At 50.8% G+C, this 16215-nt stretch overlaps 6 protein-coding genes and 2 non-coding genes across 8 annotated transcripts; 3 read left to right on the plus strand and 5 right to left on the minus strand.

Annotated features, from left to right (window-relative positions):
- Window positions 1-9: 9 nt before the first annotated feature.
- CC1G_08126 (atypical/PIKK/ATR protein kinase) lies at window positions 10-8665 on the plus strand (the record flags this gene model as incomplete). Its single annotated transcript, XM_001837520.2, has 26 exons — window positions 10-631; window positions 936-1297; window positions 1346-1671; window positions 1720-2049; window positions 2101-2256; window positions 2305-2401; window positions 2453-2929; window positions 2984-3223; window positions 3274-4494; window positions 4546-5059; window positions 5108-5597; window positions 5649-5943; window positions 5993-6090; window positions 6140-6217; window positions 6268-6466; window positions 6528-6722; window positions 6774-7035; window positions 7089-7286; window positions 7350-7474; window positions 7537-7625; window positions 7695-7817; window positions 7886-7973; window positions 8034-8118; window positions 8185-8312; window positions 8370-8573; window positions 8630-8665. The coding sequence occupies 26 exons, from the start codon at window positions 10-12 to the stop codon at window positions 8663-8665; spliced, it is 7038 nt and encodes a 2345-aa protein (XP_001837572.2).
- A 114-nt stretch (window positions 8666-8779) lies between these two features.
- Window positions 8780-9701, minus strand: CC1G_08127 (YEATS family protein; the record flags this gene model as incomplete). Its single annotated transcript, XM_001837521.1, has 4 exons — window positions 8780-9254; window positions 9307-9343; window positions 9394-9622; window positions 9675-9701. The coding sequence occupies 4 exons, from the start codon at window positions 9699-9701 to the stop codon at window positions 8780-8782; spliced, it is 768 nt and encodes a 255-aa protein (XP_001837573.1).
- Window positions 9702-9860: 159 nt separating this feature from the next.
- On the plus strand, window positions 9861-10411 carry CC1G_08128 (hypothetical protein; the record flags this gene model as incomplete). The annotated part of the gene is made up of 5 exons (XM_001837522.2): window positions 9861-9888; window positions 9941-9978; window positions 10038-10089; window positions 10181-10248; window positions 10309-10411. 5 exons carry the CDS (start codon window positions 9861-9863, stop codon window positions 10324-10326), a joined length of 204 nt encoding a protein of 67 aa, XP_001837574.1. The 3' UTR covers window positions 10327-10411.
- A 764-nt stretch (window positions 10412-11175) lies between these two features.
- On the plus strand, window positions 11176-13159 carry CC1G_08129 (hypothetical protein; the record flags this gene model as incomplete). The annotated part of the gene is made up of 4 exons (XM_001837523.2): window positions 11176-11288; window positions 12164-12397; window positions 12458-12589; window positions 12645-13159. 4 exons carry the CDS (start codon window positions 11176-11178, stop codon window positions 12973-12975), a joined length of 810 nt encoding a protein of 269 aa, XP_001837575.2. The 3' UTR covers window positions 12976-13159.
- Window positions 13160-13191: 32 nt separating this feature from the next.
- Window positions 13192-14436, minus strand: CC1G_08130 (hypothetical protein). The gene is made up of 7 exons (XM_001837524.2): window positions 14333-14436; window positions 14248-14269; window positions 14034-14181; window positions 13926-13970; window positions 13662-13854; window positions 13368-13530; window positions 13192-13302 (listed from the first exon to the last, which is right to left on the minus strand). Exons 1-6 carry the CDS (start codon window positions 14406-14408, stop codon window positions 13397-13399), a joined length of 618 nt encoding a protein of 205 aa, XP_001837576.1. The 5' UTR covers window positions 14409-14436; the 3' UTR covers window positions 13192-13302; window positions 13368-13396.
- Window positions 14437-14706: 270 nt separating this feature from the next.
- Window positions 14707-14779, minus strand: CC1G_20116. The gene has a single exon. It is a non-coding gene; the product is annotated as a tRNA-Val (tRNA).
- Window positions 14780-14849: 70 nt separating this feature from the next.
- Window positions 14850-14923, minus strand: CC1G_20117. The gene has a single exon. It is a non-coding gene; the product is annotated as a tRNA-Val (tRNA).
- Window positions 14924-14989: 66 nt separating this feature from the next.
- Window positions 14990-15790, minus strand: CC1G_14701 (hypothetical protein; the record flags this gene model as incomplete). The annotated part of the gene is made up of 2 exons (XM_002911226.1): window positions 14990-15308; window positions 15384-15790. The coding sequence occupies 2 exons, from the start codon at window positions 15788-15790 to the stop codon at window positions 14990-14992; spliced, it is 726 nt and encodes a 241-aa protein (XP_002911272.1).
- Window positions 15791-16215: the final 425 nt, after the last annotated feature.

Below are 16215 nucleotides of genomic sequence, written 5' to 3' on the forward strand. Positions count from 1 at the left end.
ACGCGTACAATGTCGACAAATGCCTCCAAAGCGACGACTGAACTAGATGGCGCAGCGAATGCCAACTCATCGAACTTCAAAAACTCAGGACTGTTCAAAAGCCTGAACCAAGTGCTCGAAGACCTGAAGCGGCGCCCTGAAGGATTCGACCCAGCTGACGCCTCGCACCGTGTTCTCGAGGTCGCCCAATCTTTTCTTTGTGGATATGCGTCGCCGCACACGACACGAGCATGGGCCGACCTGATGGAGGAGATTATTCCCCTCACAGAGGGTCTGCTTGCCCTTATCCAGATGATGTTTGCAACTCAGTCGCCGAGCATTTACCACTACATGCGCGACTCCGTCAAAATCGTCTTCTGTAGACTGGTGGATATTGGGTACACGTTGGGACTTTGGATGGACGTGGTCGAACCGGACGACGAGATCCAACCTTCACCAGGCAAATTGAGAAACAGTGTACTGGAGGTGTTGGCGGAAGTGCTTTCAGGGCTCCCAAAGCCCTTCCCTCGTCTCCCAGCCCCGGCTCGTTCAATCTCTTCAGACCAATTTGCCGAAGCGCAGAAATTCCAGAACCCAGAGGCCCTAAAGGTACTGCGAGAGATGGTGAATGAGGTTGTGGAATTGACCGATAGTGCGTTTGATTGCCATTGTCATTCACAAATCGATTGTACTGACCTTTGGACCAAGAGCTAACTAACAATATCGACCAATTATCCTACCCTATCGTTGTGCAAATGTTCGATGTCACGAGGGTACAAGAGGTGCCTGAATACACTGTAAGGTCCACCACCTCCATGTCGATGCTGCTGTACTGAGGGATTCGCAGCGGAACCTGGGAAGACCCCTGCTAATCTGTTTGAAGTTTTCGGAAGATGGGATAGTCTTGTTGACGACGATGTTAGAATCTTTACTGCCGCTGTTGTCATCCCCTTCAGTCGTCCAGCTTTATCTTGGAACGGAGCGCAGACTCCTTGTCGAATCCGCGAGACGGGTATTCGACTACATTCTGAGCCCATCATGTCACTTCACCAACGACAGGCGGATACGATGGCTTGGAAAACTTTTCCAGGTCGTTCTTGAAACGCTCAGCGACACAGGTCCTTTATTTTCTTACATGCAGGAGAGGCTCCTTCATTCCCGGTATGATGGAACAATCCACGGCAACACGACAACGTTGGATGTCTTGTTGAATCAATCATTTGACCGACCGTTTTCAACCGCCTCAAGAGCCGTCGTTTATCAAGCCCTGGGTTGTCTAAACGCCAGTCCAAACGACGAACGAAACCCACAAGTCCATGTAAGTTTTTCACCCTCTTTGGATGTTATGGGGACTCATCCTCCATAGACACTGGCAATTTCGTACCTGAAGCATTCGTTATCCGGCATCGACAAGGAGCTCCTTCCTCTGGTGCTGAAGCATCTACAGGCCACCCTTGGCCATGCAATCGAACCTCCCAGAACGCTGATCAAGGCTACCCAGCCGAAGCCATCTGCAGGATCAACTCAAGCGCGTATGAACCTAAAGGACCACGTCTGGCGTCGCCAAGTGCAGGAGCTCGTGCAAGCCATCATCTCCCCAGACTCCATAACATGGATGGATGATGATTTCCGCCCTAACGAGCCTTACACTCTCCGACGGATCCTTGCTGACGTTGCCGAAAGGTTCAGCAGGTAAGTGACCCCTTGTTTGTCCACGTTGCGTTGTCTAATCCTACAAAGGCCATTGTCACAGGCCGACGACGAGTCGAGGATTAAACTTGCCCGGAATCTCGCAAAGTTGCCATGCCTATTAGTTGTATGCACCGGGGAGAGTTGCACCACTTTCCGGAATGCCAGCGGTCCCAGTTTATTGGGGTTCTATGTACCCATTCTCCAGGCTCTGCTAGCTGGGCCTGCAGACGAGGTTACCCCATCAGTGCGAAGAGAGGTGTATAGTGTATTGCTACCGGTCCTGAAGCACCGAAACGAAGAGGAGCCCGATGAACCGGTATTGGAGATGATCACCCGGGGTGTAACAGACGATGACCGTGCGGTCCGCGTTCAAGCAGGGTGAGTGTTACCTTCGCGTTTCTTCCTGCACAGTATTCATTTGAACTACAGTCTAACACTTCAAGCTGTTGTCGAGTTCTATTCTGGAAATACCTTGGCATCCCGGCAGAACATAGAGAACTTCTTCCACCGACTGTACCAGGTGTTCGAAGGGTGCAGGCATTCTATCAAGGAAACGCTGCTCATTTCGGTCGGGTCTTTGGGAAAGTAAGTTCTGTTGACGTCTACTCTATTGCCGATCTAAAATCTTCGCAGAACTGCCAATCCCTTCATCCTGGGTTCCACTCTGTGCCTATTGATCCTTCAGCTCGGCCAAAGCAATCTCCTATTACACAGCCTGGCATGCACGCAGGTAAGCTCCCCTACGAACTCCCTTTTCCCGTTTTGCTGACCAGTTGAGTAGTTATTGAATATCTCAAGGCATCATAAAAAGAGCATCTACTCCCTCTTGTCACCACATTTCGACAGAGTAGTGAAGATCGTCTTTGAACGCCTTTCGACCCAGCCGACGTTGCTAACCGAGCTATGTCGCCTGATGCAACTGAATATCGAAGAGTTTATCTCTAGGCATCACGCCAAAGCATTGCCCGACGTTCTCCTCAGATGTGACATGAAGGGAGTTGATCTCATCGCCCATAGCCTAGGCAAGAATCGCAGCACGACAATCCTCGACTCTCTTGATAAGATCCTCGTCCCCATCCTCCTACTGCCGACAGTTCCACAAACCAACAAAGCAGTCGCCTTCTTGATCGGCATCTTCAATGAAGACTCACGAGACGCAAAGATTAGTCTTCAGACCATTCTCCCTGGACACACCACGTCGGTTTTGACGGAACTGGTTATCAGAATGGGGGTTGATGACCCTCAGAGCAGGCACCAAGTAAGATTTTCTGTGGTATCGCATAGGGCCTGTCACTGACCAGCGTCCCGATAGGCGTTGAACGCTGTGAAGAAGGTTGAAACCGCCCTCCAAAAGGGGACAATATCTATCAGCCAGAAGGCGAACCCAAGCGAGTTCCTTGCTACTCAGATGCTTGGGATCATGTCGAAGATTATCGACACACTGCAAGATGTTCATGGAAAGAAAAGTGTGGAAGCAAAGGAGCAGATCATTCGCAGTATCGGGGTTTTCATCTCACTGGTGGGGCCTCCAATCCACAGCCTCTCGTCTCAAGTATGTGTGCACACCCTCGGCAAAGGTACACGGCTAACTGTCCTAATCAGATTATGGCGATATTCCAGACCTCATTGTCTGTCGCAGAGCTCGCTGAAGTCACTTTAGAAAGCTGGCATGAATACCTCGTCACCATTGACTCCAAGGACCTTGGCCCACACCTAGGATCTACGTGCTCAGCATTTGTGTCAGCGTGGCCCAACCTAAGCGACAGGGCCCGCAAGATCATCGTCGAATCGTTGCAGCTGGCATTCGGTCGCCTGAAAGATGACCTTATCCACTACCTCGACGACCTTCCTGATCTATCCATCATCGACGACTTGAAGCCTCTTCACTTTCACCTTTCCCAACTCCGCCACCCACTTCCCCCGCGCGACAGCCTCGAGAAGTTACTCGATCGATGTTCCAGCAGCAATCTGACCATCGCGACCCTTGCTCTCGAGGAACTGAAGCGATTCATGCAAACAGGAGACCCTGCGCTTTTGCATGAGCTCTTGGAAGACGACATGTTTGACCCAATGATTGGTCGCCTTATCTCGACTGTTTATTCCGCCGCTGCAAGAGATGGTGACCTGACCGAGTCGTTGCGTCTGGTCGCCTACGAATGCATTGGTATCCTTGGTGCCCTCGATCCCTACCGATTCCAACTCCCCGCTAGACGAGCAGATACCATTGTCCTCAGGAACTTTACCGACGAGAACGAGACGTACCAATTCATCATCAACCTTATCGAAGAACTGGTCGACGCCTTCCGATCGACAAGCGACATGAAATTCCAAACCAACCTTGCGTATCCAATCCAGGAGCTCCTCAAGCTCTGTGGATTTACCTCAGACCTCGTCAACTCGGGAAGAGCTGTCCCGCTGAGGACGCGGAATCGCTGGGCGGGGCTGAAAAAGGAGGTGATGAATGCGGTGACGCCGTTGCTGGAAGGTCGCTTCTCCTTCTCTAACACTGTTCCCGCCGTCAAGCTTCCGGTCTACCCCACGCAATCGACTTATCGTGAATGGCTCCAACTCTGGGTCACCCATCTAATCTCGAGGGTATCTGGAGATTCCGCTCGAAAAATATTTGGGGTGTTTCAGTCTGTGGTGCGCAGCAAGGACGTGGTTCTTGCCACTCACTTGCTGCCTCACTTGATCCTCAACATCCTCATATCGGGCGAGCCGGATGACGCAGAGGACATCCGCACGGAGATCCGGATTGTTCTGGAAGACCAAGTAGACCCGAGCAGCACATCGACGCATGACAAGAAGATTCTCAGTGCACAGGTATGTAGCATAGTCATCCTCTGTGACCCAGGCGTTAATATTCCTTGACAGGCTATATTCACGCTCTTAGATCATCTGAACAGATGGGCACATATCATGAGGCGAGAGATTACGACGAAACAGAAAAGCGAAACCAAGCGAGCGCGTGCCTCTGTTGCACTGGGAGAGAGTCAAGAACAACTCCTTCGACTGGATTCCATCCTGTCAAACTTGGATAAACACTTGGTTGCAAAAGCTGCGTTCCAGTGCAAGGCCTATGCGAGAGCCCTCATGAACTTTGAGCAGCAGATTCACGCTCTCAAGGAACTGGATAACAACAAGAATCTAGAGCCGTACTACGACACCATCCACGAAATATACGCTCATCTGGACCAGCCTGATGGCATGGAGGGCATCACCGCGCTGATTCAATCGCCGTCTTTGGAGCACCAGATTCGAGAGCATGAAAGCATTGGACAATGGACGTCGGCTCAAAGTTGCTGGGAGGTACGACTGCAGGAGTCTCCCGATAACCTGGAATATCACCAAGGTCTTCTTCGCTGCCTACGCAACCTAGGACATTACGGTAAGTATCCTCCCTGTAGTATTCACTGCATGCTTAAGTTCTGTGTAGATACCCTGCGCAATCATGTCAAAGGCATACTAACCAGCCATCCTGAATGGCAGGCAGATGTCATCGATTTCCACACGGAGACTCTGTTGATGGTCGGAGCATGGGACGACGTTGAAGCTCTCGTCAATACAGCGGATTCGACTTCGGTCCCTGTTATGATGGCAAAAGTTATGCTTGCCATGCGCAAAGGCGATCCTCAAGCTATATCTGATGCATTGTCTCTCGCGCGTCTCACCCTCGGAGCCCCGATAAGCGCAGCAGGCGTCAATGGCTACGCTCGGTCATACGAGGCAGCTCTCAGCCTTCACCATCTCTACGAGTTGGAATTGATACACAACACCACGAGAAATCTACCATCGTCATCCACGCGTCGAAAACAAGCGTTGACGCGGTTATCTTCAATCCTTGCGGACCGATTGGAAAATGTGCTCCCGACATTCCGAAACCTCGAACCCATTCTGAGTACACGTAGGATTGGCTTCTCCCTCATGTGCGCACTACCGCTAGCCTTTCGATCTCGTCTGACTTTCTTCCATTTCAGGCCAGGGACAAGCCCAGATCTCGTGAAAGAGGTGGGGAAAGCGTGGTTGTCGAGTGCCAAAGTCGCTCGCAAGGCTGGCCATTGGCCGACGGCGTATAGTGCCATATTGCAAGCGCGACAAAGCGGGACCCCTCTCTGGTTCCTCGAGAGCGCGAAACTTATGAAAGCCTCCGGTGACTTTATAATGAAGGCTGTCCGCGAATTGGAAAGCCACATGCAATCGCTTGGTCTGATATCCAGCGGAAATGTGCTTGACCTTACTCTCGACGACGAGGTCGTGAACACGAAACACAAGGTAGGTTTTCTGGATCTCATCAGCATTCCTTTGTTTATCCCATTGTCAGCTTTTCCTGTGGCGCGCGCGGTGGATGAGTGAATCGGGAAGATTCGATGGCACCCCTCTCCTAGAGGCATTCAAACGGGCGACAGAGTTGGACAAGAGGTGCGTCGATTTCACTGCACTCGCTGATTAATTCTTAAAACCATTTCAGATGGGAAAGCTCCCACTTCTACTTTGGTAATTTCTATGATGCTTCTGCAAAGGACCTCAAGCCCACCGACGCAAGACGGTCAGTATCAATTCCCCACACCGATTCTCCGCCCCTGACATCCGTTCCAGGCTGAAGATGAATATGCACATGCTCAGAAACTATTCTCGCGCAACCCGTTATGGAACAAAGTTCATCTATCAAACCATCCCTCGCTTGCTGACTGTCTGGCTCGACAATGGAGAAGATAAGAATATATTTGGAACTGACGTGTTTAACAAGATGAACGAAGTGGTGGCTTCGGCCATCAAAGATATACCAGCCTACAAGGTGAATGCTTAAGCGCTCGACCAATGCTCCTTACTCACCTTTGTCCAATTATACCTTGTAGTGGTTTACTGCCTTCCCTCAAATTGTTTCTCGCGTTTGTCATCCCGTGGACAAGGTCTACAACTTGGTGTCCCAATTGATTGTCTCGATCATCCAAGAATACCCCGACCAGGCGCTATGGCTGTTTGCAGGCGTCATCAAATCGACAAAGCACAATCGGTTGACTCGGGGCAGGGTCATATTGGAGAAAGCAAAGGTGGGCGTTTAATTCTAGGGCATGTCTAGAACACGGTTAACAATACCTTAGAGTTCTCCATCAAGTTCGGCGAGAATCTCAAGGCTCATTTCCGATTTGCACGTCATGGCCAATGAAATGCTAGCCCTGTGCGAATACCCCGTCTCAAAAGAGCACAGTCTTTCTATGCCCAAGTTGTTTCCCCGTCTGAAGGCAATAGGGGAATGTTCGCTCCTGATTCCCTTGCTGGTGTCGCTCACCGTCAGCCTTCCTTCTTCTTCTTCTGCTGCTGGAACCCACCAACCCTTCCCGGACGATGCACCTACCTTCAAAGGTATACTTTATTTCTTCGTTCCTGTGGGGTCAAATATTCATGGATTGTTGCAGAGTTCTCAGACGAAATCGACGTCATGAGGTCCATGGCGAGGCCGAGAAAGATATGGATTACCGGGAGCGACGGAGGGGAATACATCATGTTGATTAAGCCTAAAGATGACCTTCGCAAAGATGCCCGTTTGATGGACTTCGATACAATCATCAACAGATTGCTGAAGGCCAACGCTGATGCTCGAAGGAGGAAGCTGTGTATGTGGACGTTTTCTTTCATGGGTCTTGTTCTCCCGCGCTGACCCTCTCTATGCTCTACAGATATCAGGACATACGCTGTAGTCCCGCTGAACGAAGAATGTGGCTGTATTGAATGGGTACAGAACACCTCGCCTCTTCGGCCGATCTTATTCAAGTACTACGAGGCTCGAAGAATCAAGACATGGGTAAGAACCTTTTCATTTGACCCCAACTTCGTTGAATCACTAAAATGGAACTTCCTTCGTAGACAGCTGAACTGGAAGCACAGTGTAACAAGATCAAAGACGCTCAAGCGGCTGATGCAGGAAACATCTTCGTTAAAAAGATTCTCCCGATGTAAGTTTTTCTTCTCTTCTCTCTTCCCTGATATCTTTTTAACTTGGACTCGGGCCGTTTTGCGTGTAGGTTCCCCCCGGTGTTCCATCAGTGGTTCATTGAAACGTTCCCAGACCCTTCGGCTTGGTTGGAGAATAGAACCAACTATGCGCGGACTGCGGCTGTTATGTCGATTGTGGGATGGATTCTTGGGTGAGTGGTTTCTTCCCCTGAATTAGAGGTCGTGTGCATAGAATGGCTGATGCGTGTTCTGCACTCAGGCTTGGTGATCGACATTGCGAAAATATCCTCCTGGACGTGATTACGGGCGATGCTGTCCATATCGATTTCAATTGTCTGTTCGAGAAGGTATGTTCGCTTTGAGTTTACGGGTCCGGTCTTAATAAACTTTGGTTTCACTCATGACAGGGCAAAGTGCTTCTTACCCCTGAACGCGTACCATTCCGCTTGACACAGAATATCGTGGATGGACTTGGGGTCACTGGAGTTGAAGGTAAGCATCTAGGGACCAACGCGTATCTTCATTCAAGTTCTGTAATTGACGCTATTGCGCAATCAGGGATGTTCCGGATAGCGTGCGAGCTGACTATGGATCTTCTGCGAAACAACATGGATTCGCTCATGAGTGTACTCGATGCGTTCATTCATGACCCGCTTGTTGAATGGGAAGATGAGAAGAGGAAGCAGGTATGTTCTCGATTCCGTAATAGGGAACGAGGAATTCGAATTGATCCAATGTGTTAGGAAAACCGAAGTCGTCGCTCAGCACAGCAGGTTCCGGTGACGACTACGAATATAGCGAAGAATGCTCTGAATGATATCAAGAAGAAACTTGAGGGCCGGTTCACCCCGTATACGGATTCGCAGTTTGAGCAGCCTGAGAAGTTGCTCTCGACGAAGAATTTGGTGGAAGCGTTGATCAACGAGGCGTCTAATCCAATGAATTTGGTATGTTTCAAGTCGTATTTCTGTTCATTTCAATGAACGCTGATGGTTGGCTATAGTCAAAGATGTACCCTGGATGGGCGCCATGGAACTAGTAGATTTGCTTGCTTGTGTTTTGAATGTATTATACCTCTAGACGTCATTACTATTATACAGCCTATAATACAGGATGGTGATACAGAAGATGGGGTAAGAAAAGGAAGGAGAGATCAAGCATTAGCTATTAGCTGTTTCTTCAGCCGTTCCAATTCCTTCTCCTTTTCAATCAACTCGGTCCTCAAACGCTCCTGCTCAGCAATAACCTTCTTCCGCGCCTCTTCCAGCCGCTCAGCCTCCTCCTGGATCATCCCCGAGTAAAACTCTGGTGTCCCGCCTTTCGAATCTTCAAACGAAGCGAGATTTGCGATATTGAAAGGGACGGGGTTTCGTCTTATTTTTGGGAGGGGCGTAGGAGGGTGTTGGGTGAGGATGTTGAGGAAGTGGGCTGAAGGATCGTTGAAGACGATTTCGTCGTATTGCCAGGAGTGGACGGGCCCGTGTTTGATGGCTACGTCGAGAGGTGGGATCTCTGATTCGCCTGTTGCTGTCCATGGATGGAGTTTGAGGTGGTGAGCCAGGACCATGGGTTTTTCGGTTGCCTCTGGTATGAAGGTGATACGGATTCCGATTTCGAATTCACCCCATCTGAGGAATGGTATGTTAGGAATCGTTGGTATTGGAGAAGGGCCGCGCGTACCCTGTTTCTGATAGCTCGAACGGTGGCTTGTCGATATCTAGGTTCCATTAGCGAGGAAAGTCAGAGACGGAGGGTAGAGAGATTCACTTCTCGTCGGGTTGGGATATGTATCGTGCAACTTGAAAGTGACACGTTTTATAAAGTAGCTCAAGTCATCTGCGCCTCCTACCTGGTCTGCACCAGGTTTATTGGCAGCGCTACGGACGGCGACCGTCCATCTATGCGTGTGGTCCTTTGCAGGCAACTTGGCCCGCTCCTCATCGGTCAAGGCGACAGCGACATTGCCATATATTATGGGTCTATAGATTGTAATGCCCTAAAATTTCATATTGTTGAGACTTTGTGTGAGGAGAATGACGACGACGTACTCGCTGGCGAACGCGGTCAGTAGACATTGATTGGCGGCGGCGAGGGGAGACGGTCACGTCAGTCGCAACGGGCCTGGGAGCGGTCTCGGCATTCCAAACTCCGCTTTGTCCCGCGTTGACCCTGCATCAACCCAAGCGTCGTCCTCAGTCGCTCCTTCCACCAACCACAATCCTCGCTGCGTCAAAATGGGTCTCCTCACTCCCTTGTACAACCGTAAGTCTTTTCTGGAATGGAGAAAGGAATTTGACGCGACATTTTTTTGTAGTCCCTAACAACGTCCTCGAGAAGCAAAAGAGGTACCAGGTACGACCCACTCGCGATTTTTTTCTGGGCCGGGAATTCTAATGTATTGTGTTTTGTAGAACGACACCCGACCTCTTCCTCTGCGCGGACCCCGTGCTAAGCTCTATGTTGGTGAGTAGAGTAGGACTTGTGCGGTGGACCACCAGGGGTGGGATAGAGTCGGAACGGGAACCGGGTTTCTAACGAGCGGCTTTTTTGGCAGGTGTTTACGCCGTCCTCTTCACCGCTGGAATGATTGGCACGACAGTGGGGTCCTGGAACATGATCAAGGTATGTGCTGCGTTTTGTTGGGGCGAGGGTAGGTGTGCTGACGTTTTTTTGGGTGAATAGGGCGAGAAGAGCGAGTAAAGGACCTGTAGAGGACCACTGCATCTCCCATCCCATTAGGACCCTTCCTCTAGACCAAGCAATAAATTTCGCATTAATACATCCATCTCAAGATTCCATTCTCGCTGTGGAACGTGCGGACAGTGGTGTGCAGACGGGACCAATGGACGAGGGCTACGACACGCGACCTGTCCTTCTGTCATTGATCGAGCCTCGTTTCTGATTCCATGTTTGGCTTGGAAGTCGCCCTGTCAACACAGGACGTGCATTCTCCCTGGCGCTTACCACCTTCCAACACCGTTCTTCCCCTACGCCCACCCTCGGCCATCCTCTCAGCATCCCCGGTCGACCCGTTATGAGCGTCGACATTGTGTTATTGAATTCATGATCCCTGTCAGTGCTCAGGGGTTGCGTTAGGCACTGCGGGAAGATGTCAGTTCCTGTTGCATCTCGAGTTGCCCAACCAGTGAGGCAGAGTTTACGTTTTTGGATTTGAGCTATAGATCCTTTGCAATATTGGTCCATTTGTTGAAGGCGGTACAAAGGGTATCTTGGGCTTAGCTCGCGAAGCGGAAGCTGACAGACTTCCTTCCTTTCTCTTTCCTGTTTCAGGATTCGACAACAGTTTGCGAAAGGCTTCTTTGTCCCGGTGACCCAAAACCCTCTAGGAGTTGTGTGTGCAACGGCAGTCTACGGTGCGCCCATTTGCTGTGCTCCGGGAAGGCTGGAGATGAACATCATGTTTGGGATCACGGTCTCTATACAGCGCTGTGTATTAGATACCAGCGTCTAAACTCGCTCTTATTCATTCCATCCGCATCCCATGAGGACGGCGGTCTCGTCCCTGCCTTCCCTTGCATTATGACCGCCATGTCCATCCCGTCTGGTTACGGTAAACGCTTCATGTCCGACTCAGCCCCTCGTCAATCCATCCTCTACGAAGACAGCTATCCCCCCAATTACGAGCAGGCTGTCAGCTCGAGGTATGTCTAGATCCTTGTGGACAATGCGCAGTGCGGTCGCACGTTGCTGTGATGCGCACCCGTGCTTTTTTTTCTATTTACAATTTCCAAGCATTTTCGGTCTAATGAGCCCGCTCTTCAGCTCAGCGACAGATACAGATTCTCTGCACCGAAGGAACAACAGCAATGGCACGTCGTGGCCCGCCAGTCCTTACATCGATTCCCCAAGGTGAATAGCCGTCCTACGCCCGCTTCTTATCTGGACGACTCGTATTGATAAAAATCACCCGGTGGTTGCAGCCGTGACACAATGAGAAGCAGCACTGGTTCCCGGCACCACCACCGCCCTCTCCCACACCCGCACACCCTCAGCCAACAGTCCGTCTATACGCCCGTCAACTATGAGCGCTATGTATACAAGTATCGACTCGTGGCTGGAGGAACGCCCATCATGTTCTTGATCTCGTAAGTTTGCTGCTTCTCTCGCTGTGCTTCTTTAATGAAAGGGGGACGCGGTCCCGTCGCTAATGACTGTCTGTTCGTTCCTTTCGGCCTTATCAACTTCTCTCTCGATATGCTTTTTCTATTCCTGTCCCACTGCGCTGCGCAGAGTCGAGCCACAATCGGGAAGACCGACGACAGGGAAATATACCTTTAGGTTATCCTTCAAGGCGAACGGCGTTGAGCGGCCGATATGCGAACCTGTGGAGAGGTACCTGTCTGTCGGCGCGACCTCCACAGGCAACACCCTCGACCCGCGCCAACTGGATTTCGTCGTGTTGTAAGTAATGACGTTCTGATTGTTTCTTGTGTCATGGATACGTTCTGACTGTGACTTGCTTGTTGTGCGCCACTCGAATCGAACTGTCAAACAAAAATCAATTCGTCGAATGCAGCGTGTTCCCCGGGAAAACGAGTATACCGGCTGGTTGTTTGTGGTCTGTACGGGTGTGGTTGAGGGCGGACGGAGTGGAGCATAGGCTGTTTGGAGACGACGAGCTGTGGTTTGGGAAAGATCCTGATTTCAACTCGATTGGCGATGCGTCGTTTGGGAGGCTGAAGGTGCAGGACTCGAATCAGCAGGTGTATAATGCGTATGTGGGGAGAGCGCTGGTGACGTTCACCTTCAGGTGAGTCTGTGCCTCGTTTGCCTCAAGGTTCTAGGCTGATGGATGTGGGTGTCGTTGTAGATGGGAAAGGGTGAATGGAACGCTGTACAAGTATTCGTTGGACTATGAAGCTGGAGGTGTAGGCGCCAACCTGTTTGAAGACTTTCGAATGAAACTAGACGCTGATCCACGGACGCTTAGTTTCCTCGTCTTGTGCGTCCTCTCTCTCTTTTCTCTTCCACTCCGCGAAGCTTATACTCCCCTGCAGCACCGTCCCAGCCAACTCCATCCCCGCCGGCGCATCGCACAAACTACGCGTCTGGCTCCGCTCACCGGTCCCCATCAACACCGTCGACGCGACCACCTCCTACGTCCTCCCCTTCAATGACTCCTTCGTCTACCAGCGAATATGGAAAACGGACGACTTCAAGCTTGGCGCGCATTTGAACTTTGACGCGCTGGGCCCGAAGATGATTATGGGGTTTGCGACGGGTGGGCCAGAGACGGTTACGATGCCTCATCCGGTGCATCAGTATCAGCCTAGGCATGAGTCGATTTCGTCGATTGAGGGGTTGAAGAAGATGGGGTATGATTTCTGAGGTTGGAGTAATGTTGAAGAATTGGTTTATGCTTCTTTCTATGACCGTTATGCTTCTGGTTATACCCCTACCTACTCGTCCTATCCCACCCAAACCCATCCCTTAGCGTAGATTCATCCCCCTTCCACTCACATGGCTATGGCCACTTGTATTCCTAACTCACGACCAAAAAGAGCGGATAATCTCATGTAGTGATAGTTAAAAACCCAAGTGGTTGCATTGTACTTGTATGTTGAGTTCTGTTGTACATTGTTTTTCGATCTTCGACTTTGACTTTCCCTTCGCTTTTACTTCTTCCTTACTTCTTCCCCCTCCTTCGTCCGTTTTCTTTGCACGACAAATTCGTTATCAGTAATAGCTCCCTGTACATTGCCCCGTAATCGCATACTCACCGTCGCTTTCTGGAGTACTTGGCTCTCGGTTAAACGATGACCTTGGTCTTCAAGAACTTCTTCCACTCTTCTTCGCCCCAGCTGCTCGAGATTTCTCCAGCGACGAGACCGTCCCAGAGAACGGTAGGCGAGACGTGGATGCTGTTTTGTCGTGCAAACTTGACTGTAACATCACCACACGTCAGTAATCCTCGTCTCCATCGGCACAGAACTTGAACGGTCCACAGTACCGCTCGCAAGTACCAAGTAGCGAAGAAATAAAGATAATAACAAGATAATAAAGGAGATACCCACTGTTATACTTGAGGTCATCAGTAACCGCCACTCCGCCGTTAGCAGACCCCTTCAGCTTGAGGAGCTCTCTGACGTCCTGGACTGCGTCTGCGGGGATGACTTGTGCCGCGAGGGCGACGAGCTTCTCGCGGATTTGGAGGGGTGTGAGGTTGGCGGTGGGGATGTCGAAGTAGTCGGATTGGTTCTTGAAGAGCTGTTAGGTGGGGTATAAGGTGGAGCTTGTTAGTTAGGATGGGGAGAGTGGTAGATCCAGAGGGAACGTACGGCGAGACTGTAAGTCCAGAAGTTCTCTGGTGAAGCTCGGAGGACCTAAGCCACGAGCAAAGTTCAATCAGACTCTTAAAACCAACTATACAAAAGAAAAGAACATACAGCCAAAGCAGCTTCATGAGTCAACGTAGACGCAGAATGCCAGGGCTGGACTTGGAGACGGAAGATCACTTTGACTTTCCCCTCGTATTGCCCGCCTTGTTCTACCAAAGGCTTCAAGATGTTCTCGATGGCAAGAGCCATCTTGGCACTAAGCACATAACAGCCAGTTTGGTTCAATCGTCTATCCCAGTCCAGAAACGAAAGCTCAGAGTACCTGAAAGGGCAGACATAGTCCACTGTCAAGACCGCCAAGGTCAGCGATTATCCATAGCGATAGGGGCTAAACGGCGGAGACCCACAGAAGATGTCAAGGGTGTGAGGGGCATCGATTTTGCCAGCCACGTTAAGAGGTCTGAGAGAGGGTTGCAGTGCCATAGCTGTAGATGTTCTGGAGGTGGTAGATCTTCGCAAAGCTGTACACAGTGTGTTATGTATCGGTTCCAACCTCGGATTGCGATTTCGCCAAACATTGTTGCGGTGACGTACTTGCTGACAAGACAGTGCGGCCAGTTCAGTTCAACTGCACGGAATTGTATGGAACACTGGAGAAGGCCACTTCACCACAGGCTCACATGGATCGTGAAAAAAATAGAATCGTTTTGCCTCCAAGGCTCCAACAGGGGCGGACAGAAGCTCCAGATGTTGACAGGGGTGGGCAAAAAGAGCAAAAGGTTGGTTCAATCCAGGATCGAACTGGAGACCTTCTGTGTGTAAGACAGAAATCATAACCACTAGACCATTGAACCATTGCCAATGTCGTGGCTGCTGTTGGTCACCAATGTCTCTTCCGTGGCTTGGTTATAAAAAAGCAAAAAGTGGTTCGACCCAGGTTCGAACTGGGGACCTTCTGTGTGTTAGACAGAAATCATGACCAACTAGACCATCGAACCGACAATTGAAGGTTAAAATGAAGAGACATGAGGCTGGCTACGTCAAACCCGGTCCCATCCCCCTACTCAGGAACATTGCGTGAACATGAAATCGCTCCTCATGTTATACTTTAGTCCTTTCACCACATTCGCCCCACTATGAAGGAGTTTTTCTTGCTGGAAAATCAACACCCTACCCTTCTTTGGGGCAACGTCGAAGAAGCGCCCATTATCTTCGGCATGGAATCTCGTCGCCCCGCCTTCGACACCTTCGTCTTCGAGGTAGACCTGGACTGTGACCCAAGATTTGCGACCGTCGGGTGAGGGGAGATGGACGTGGGTGTCGCAGTGTTCTTTGAAAAAGTGGCCTGGGCCGTAGCGCATGAAGCTCAGGCGTTCGTTCAACCTTCGTAACGGACGGATAGGGAAGTGGGTTGCAATTAATGGGATGTTTTGCATGCAAAGTGCTGTTGATGCTTACCCTATGAGCTTCCAGGACCCTTCGATGCCAAACCATCGGTCTTTAATGATGCCCTGCCATCGACCCCCAGGCTTGATCTCCACAATTTCGGGCACATACGGCAAAAGCCTCTGATATATCTTCTCTGCAGCATCCTTGTCGAACCGAAGGATACGCTCGCTGTTCCGGTAGCTGGTGTCAACGTAGCTCTCTCCTGGACCCATTCCGTAGTGCACGGCAGCCTTCTCCCATTTGCTGCCGGATTCTGCGAGGGCGACCAGAGCAGCGCATTCTTCTGGTGTGAAAACGTTGTCGATGATCTTCGCGTAGCACCCGTCATACTCATCGCCGAGGCCTGTTGTTGACCAGTCGAGGAGCGGTGCTGAGACCTCGTCTGGACTAGGGTGAGGACCGAGCCTGAGCTTCATTGTGCCTCTACCTATTTCGTTGCGACGGTATACGGTGAGAAGGAAAGCCGCTGAACCTAGCAACCCCGCTTCTTAAATGATAATCGCACGGTCTTGACTCAAAGCTGTGATGCTGTGTCATGCTCCGATGCATGCGCATGTCAGAGCTTCAGGACTGCTTTGATATCACGCGCGGGGACTTCCTACAGCAAGAGAAGAAGCAAGAACACTCGTTGTTGAGGTATAAACCGCCTCCGAGCTTGTAGGTGCGTTTTTAGCGCCCAGGCGGTGTCCCGATATGGCAGCTGCTCCCACACAGCCACCTCCTAGACCCTGGCGATCAAGCTGGGATCGCGACGCGTTCTCCACTCCCAAAACACCTGAAGGGCATAGGGACTCTGCCATGACCTCAAATACAACCCAAAATACAACCCAACTTTTTTGTG

Source organism: Coprinopsis cinerea (genome assembly GCF_000182895.1).
Source record: "Coprinopsis cinerea okayama7#130 chromosome 5 map unlocalized cont3.5, whole genome shotgun sequence".
In the NCBI taxonomy this organism is placed as follows: domain Eukaryota; kingdom Fungi; phylum Basidiomycota; class Agaricomycetes; order Agaricales; family Psathyrellaceae; genus Coprinopsis; species Coprinopsis cinerea.

Bases quoted from the DNA above. Each gene is read 5' to 3' on its own strand.
- CC1G_08130 (XM_001837524.2), bottom strand. From the start codon at position 14,408: ATGGCACTGCAACCCTCTCTCAGACCTCTTAACGTGGCTGGCAAAATC. The intron at 14,182-14,247 runs GTACTCTGAGCT...TTATGTGCTTAG, and splicing joins GACTATGTCTGCCCTTTCAG to TGCCAAGATGGCTCTTGCCA. The intron at 13,971-14,033 runs GTATGTTCTTTT...CTCGTGGCTTAG, and splicing joins CTCATGAAGCTGCTTTGGCT to GTCCTCCGAGCTTCACCAGA.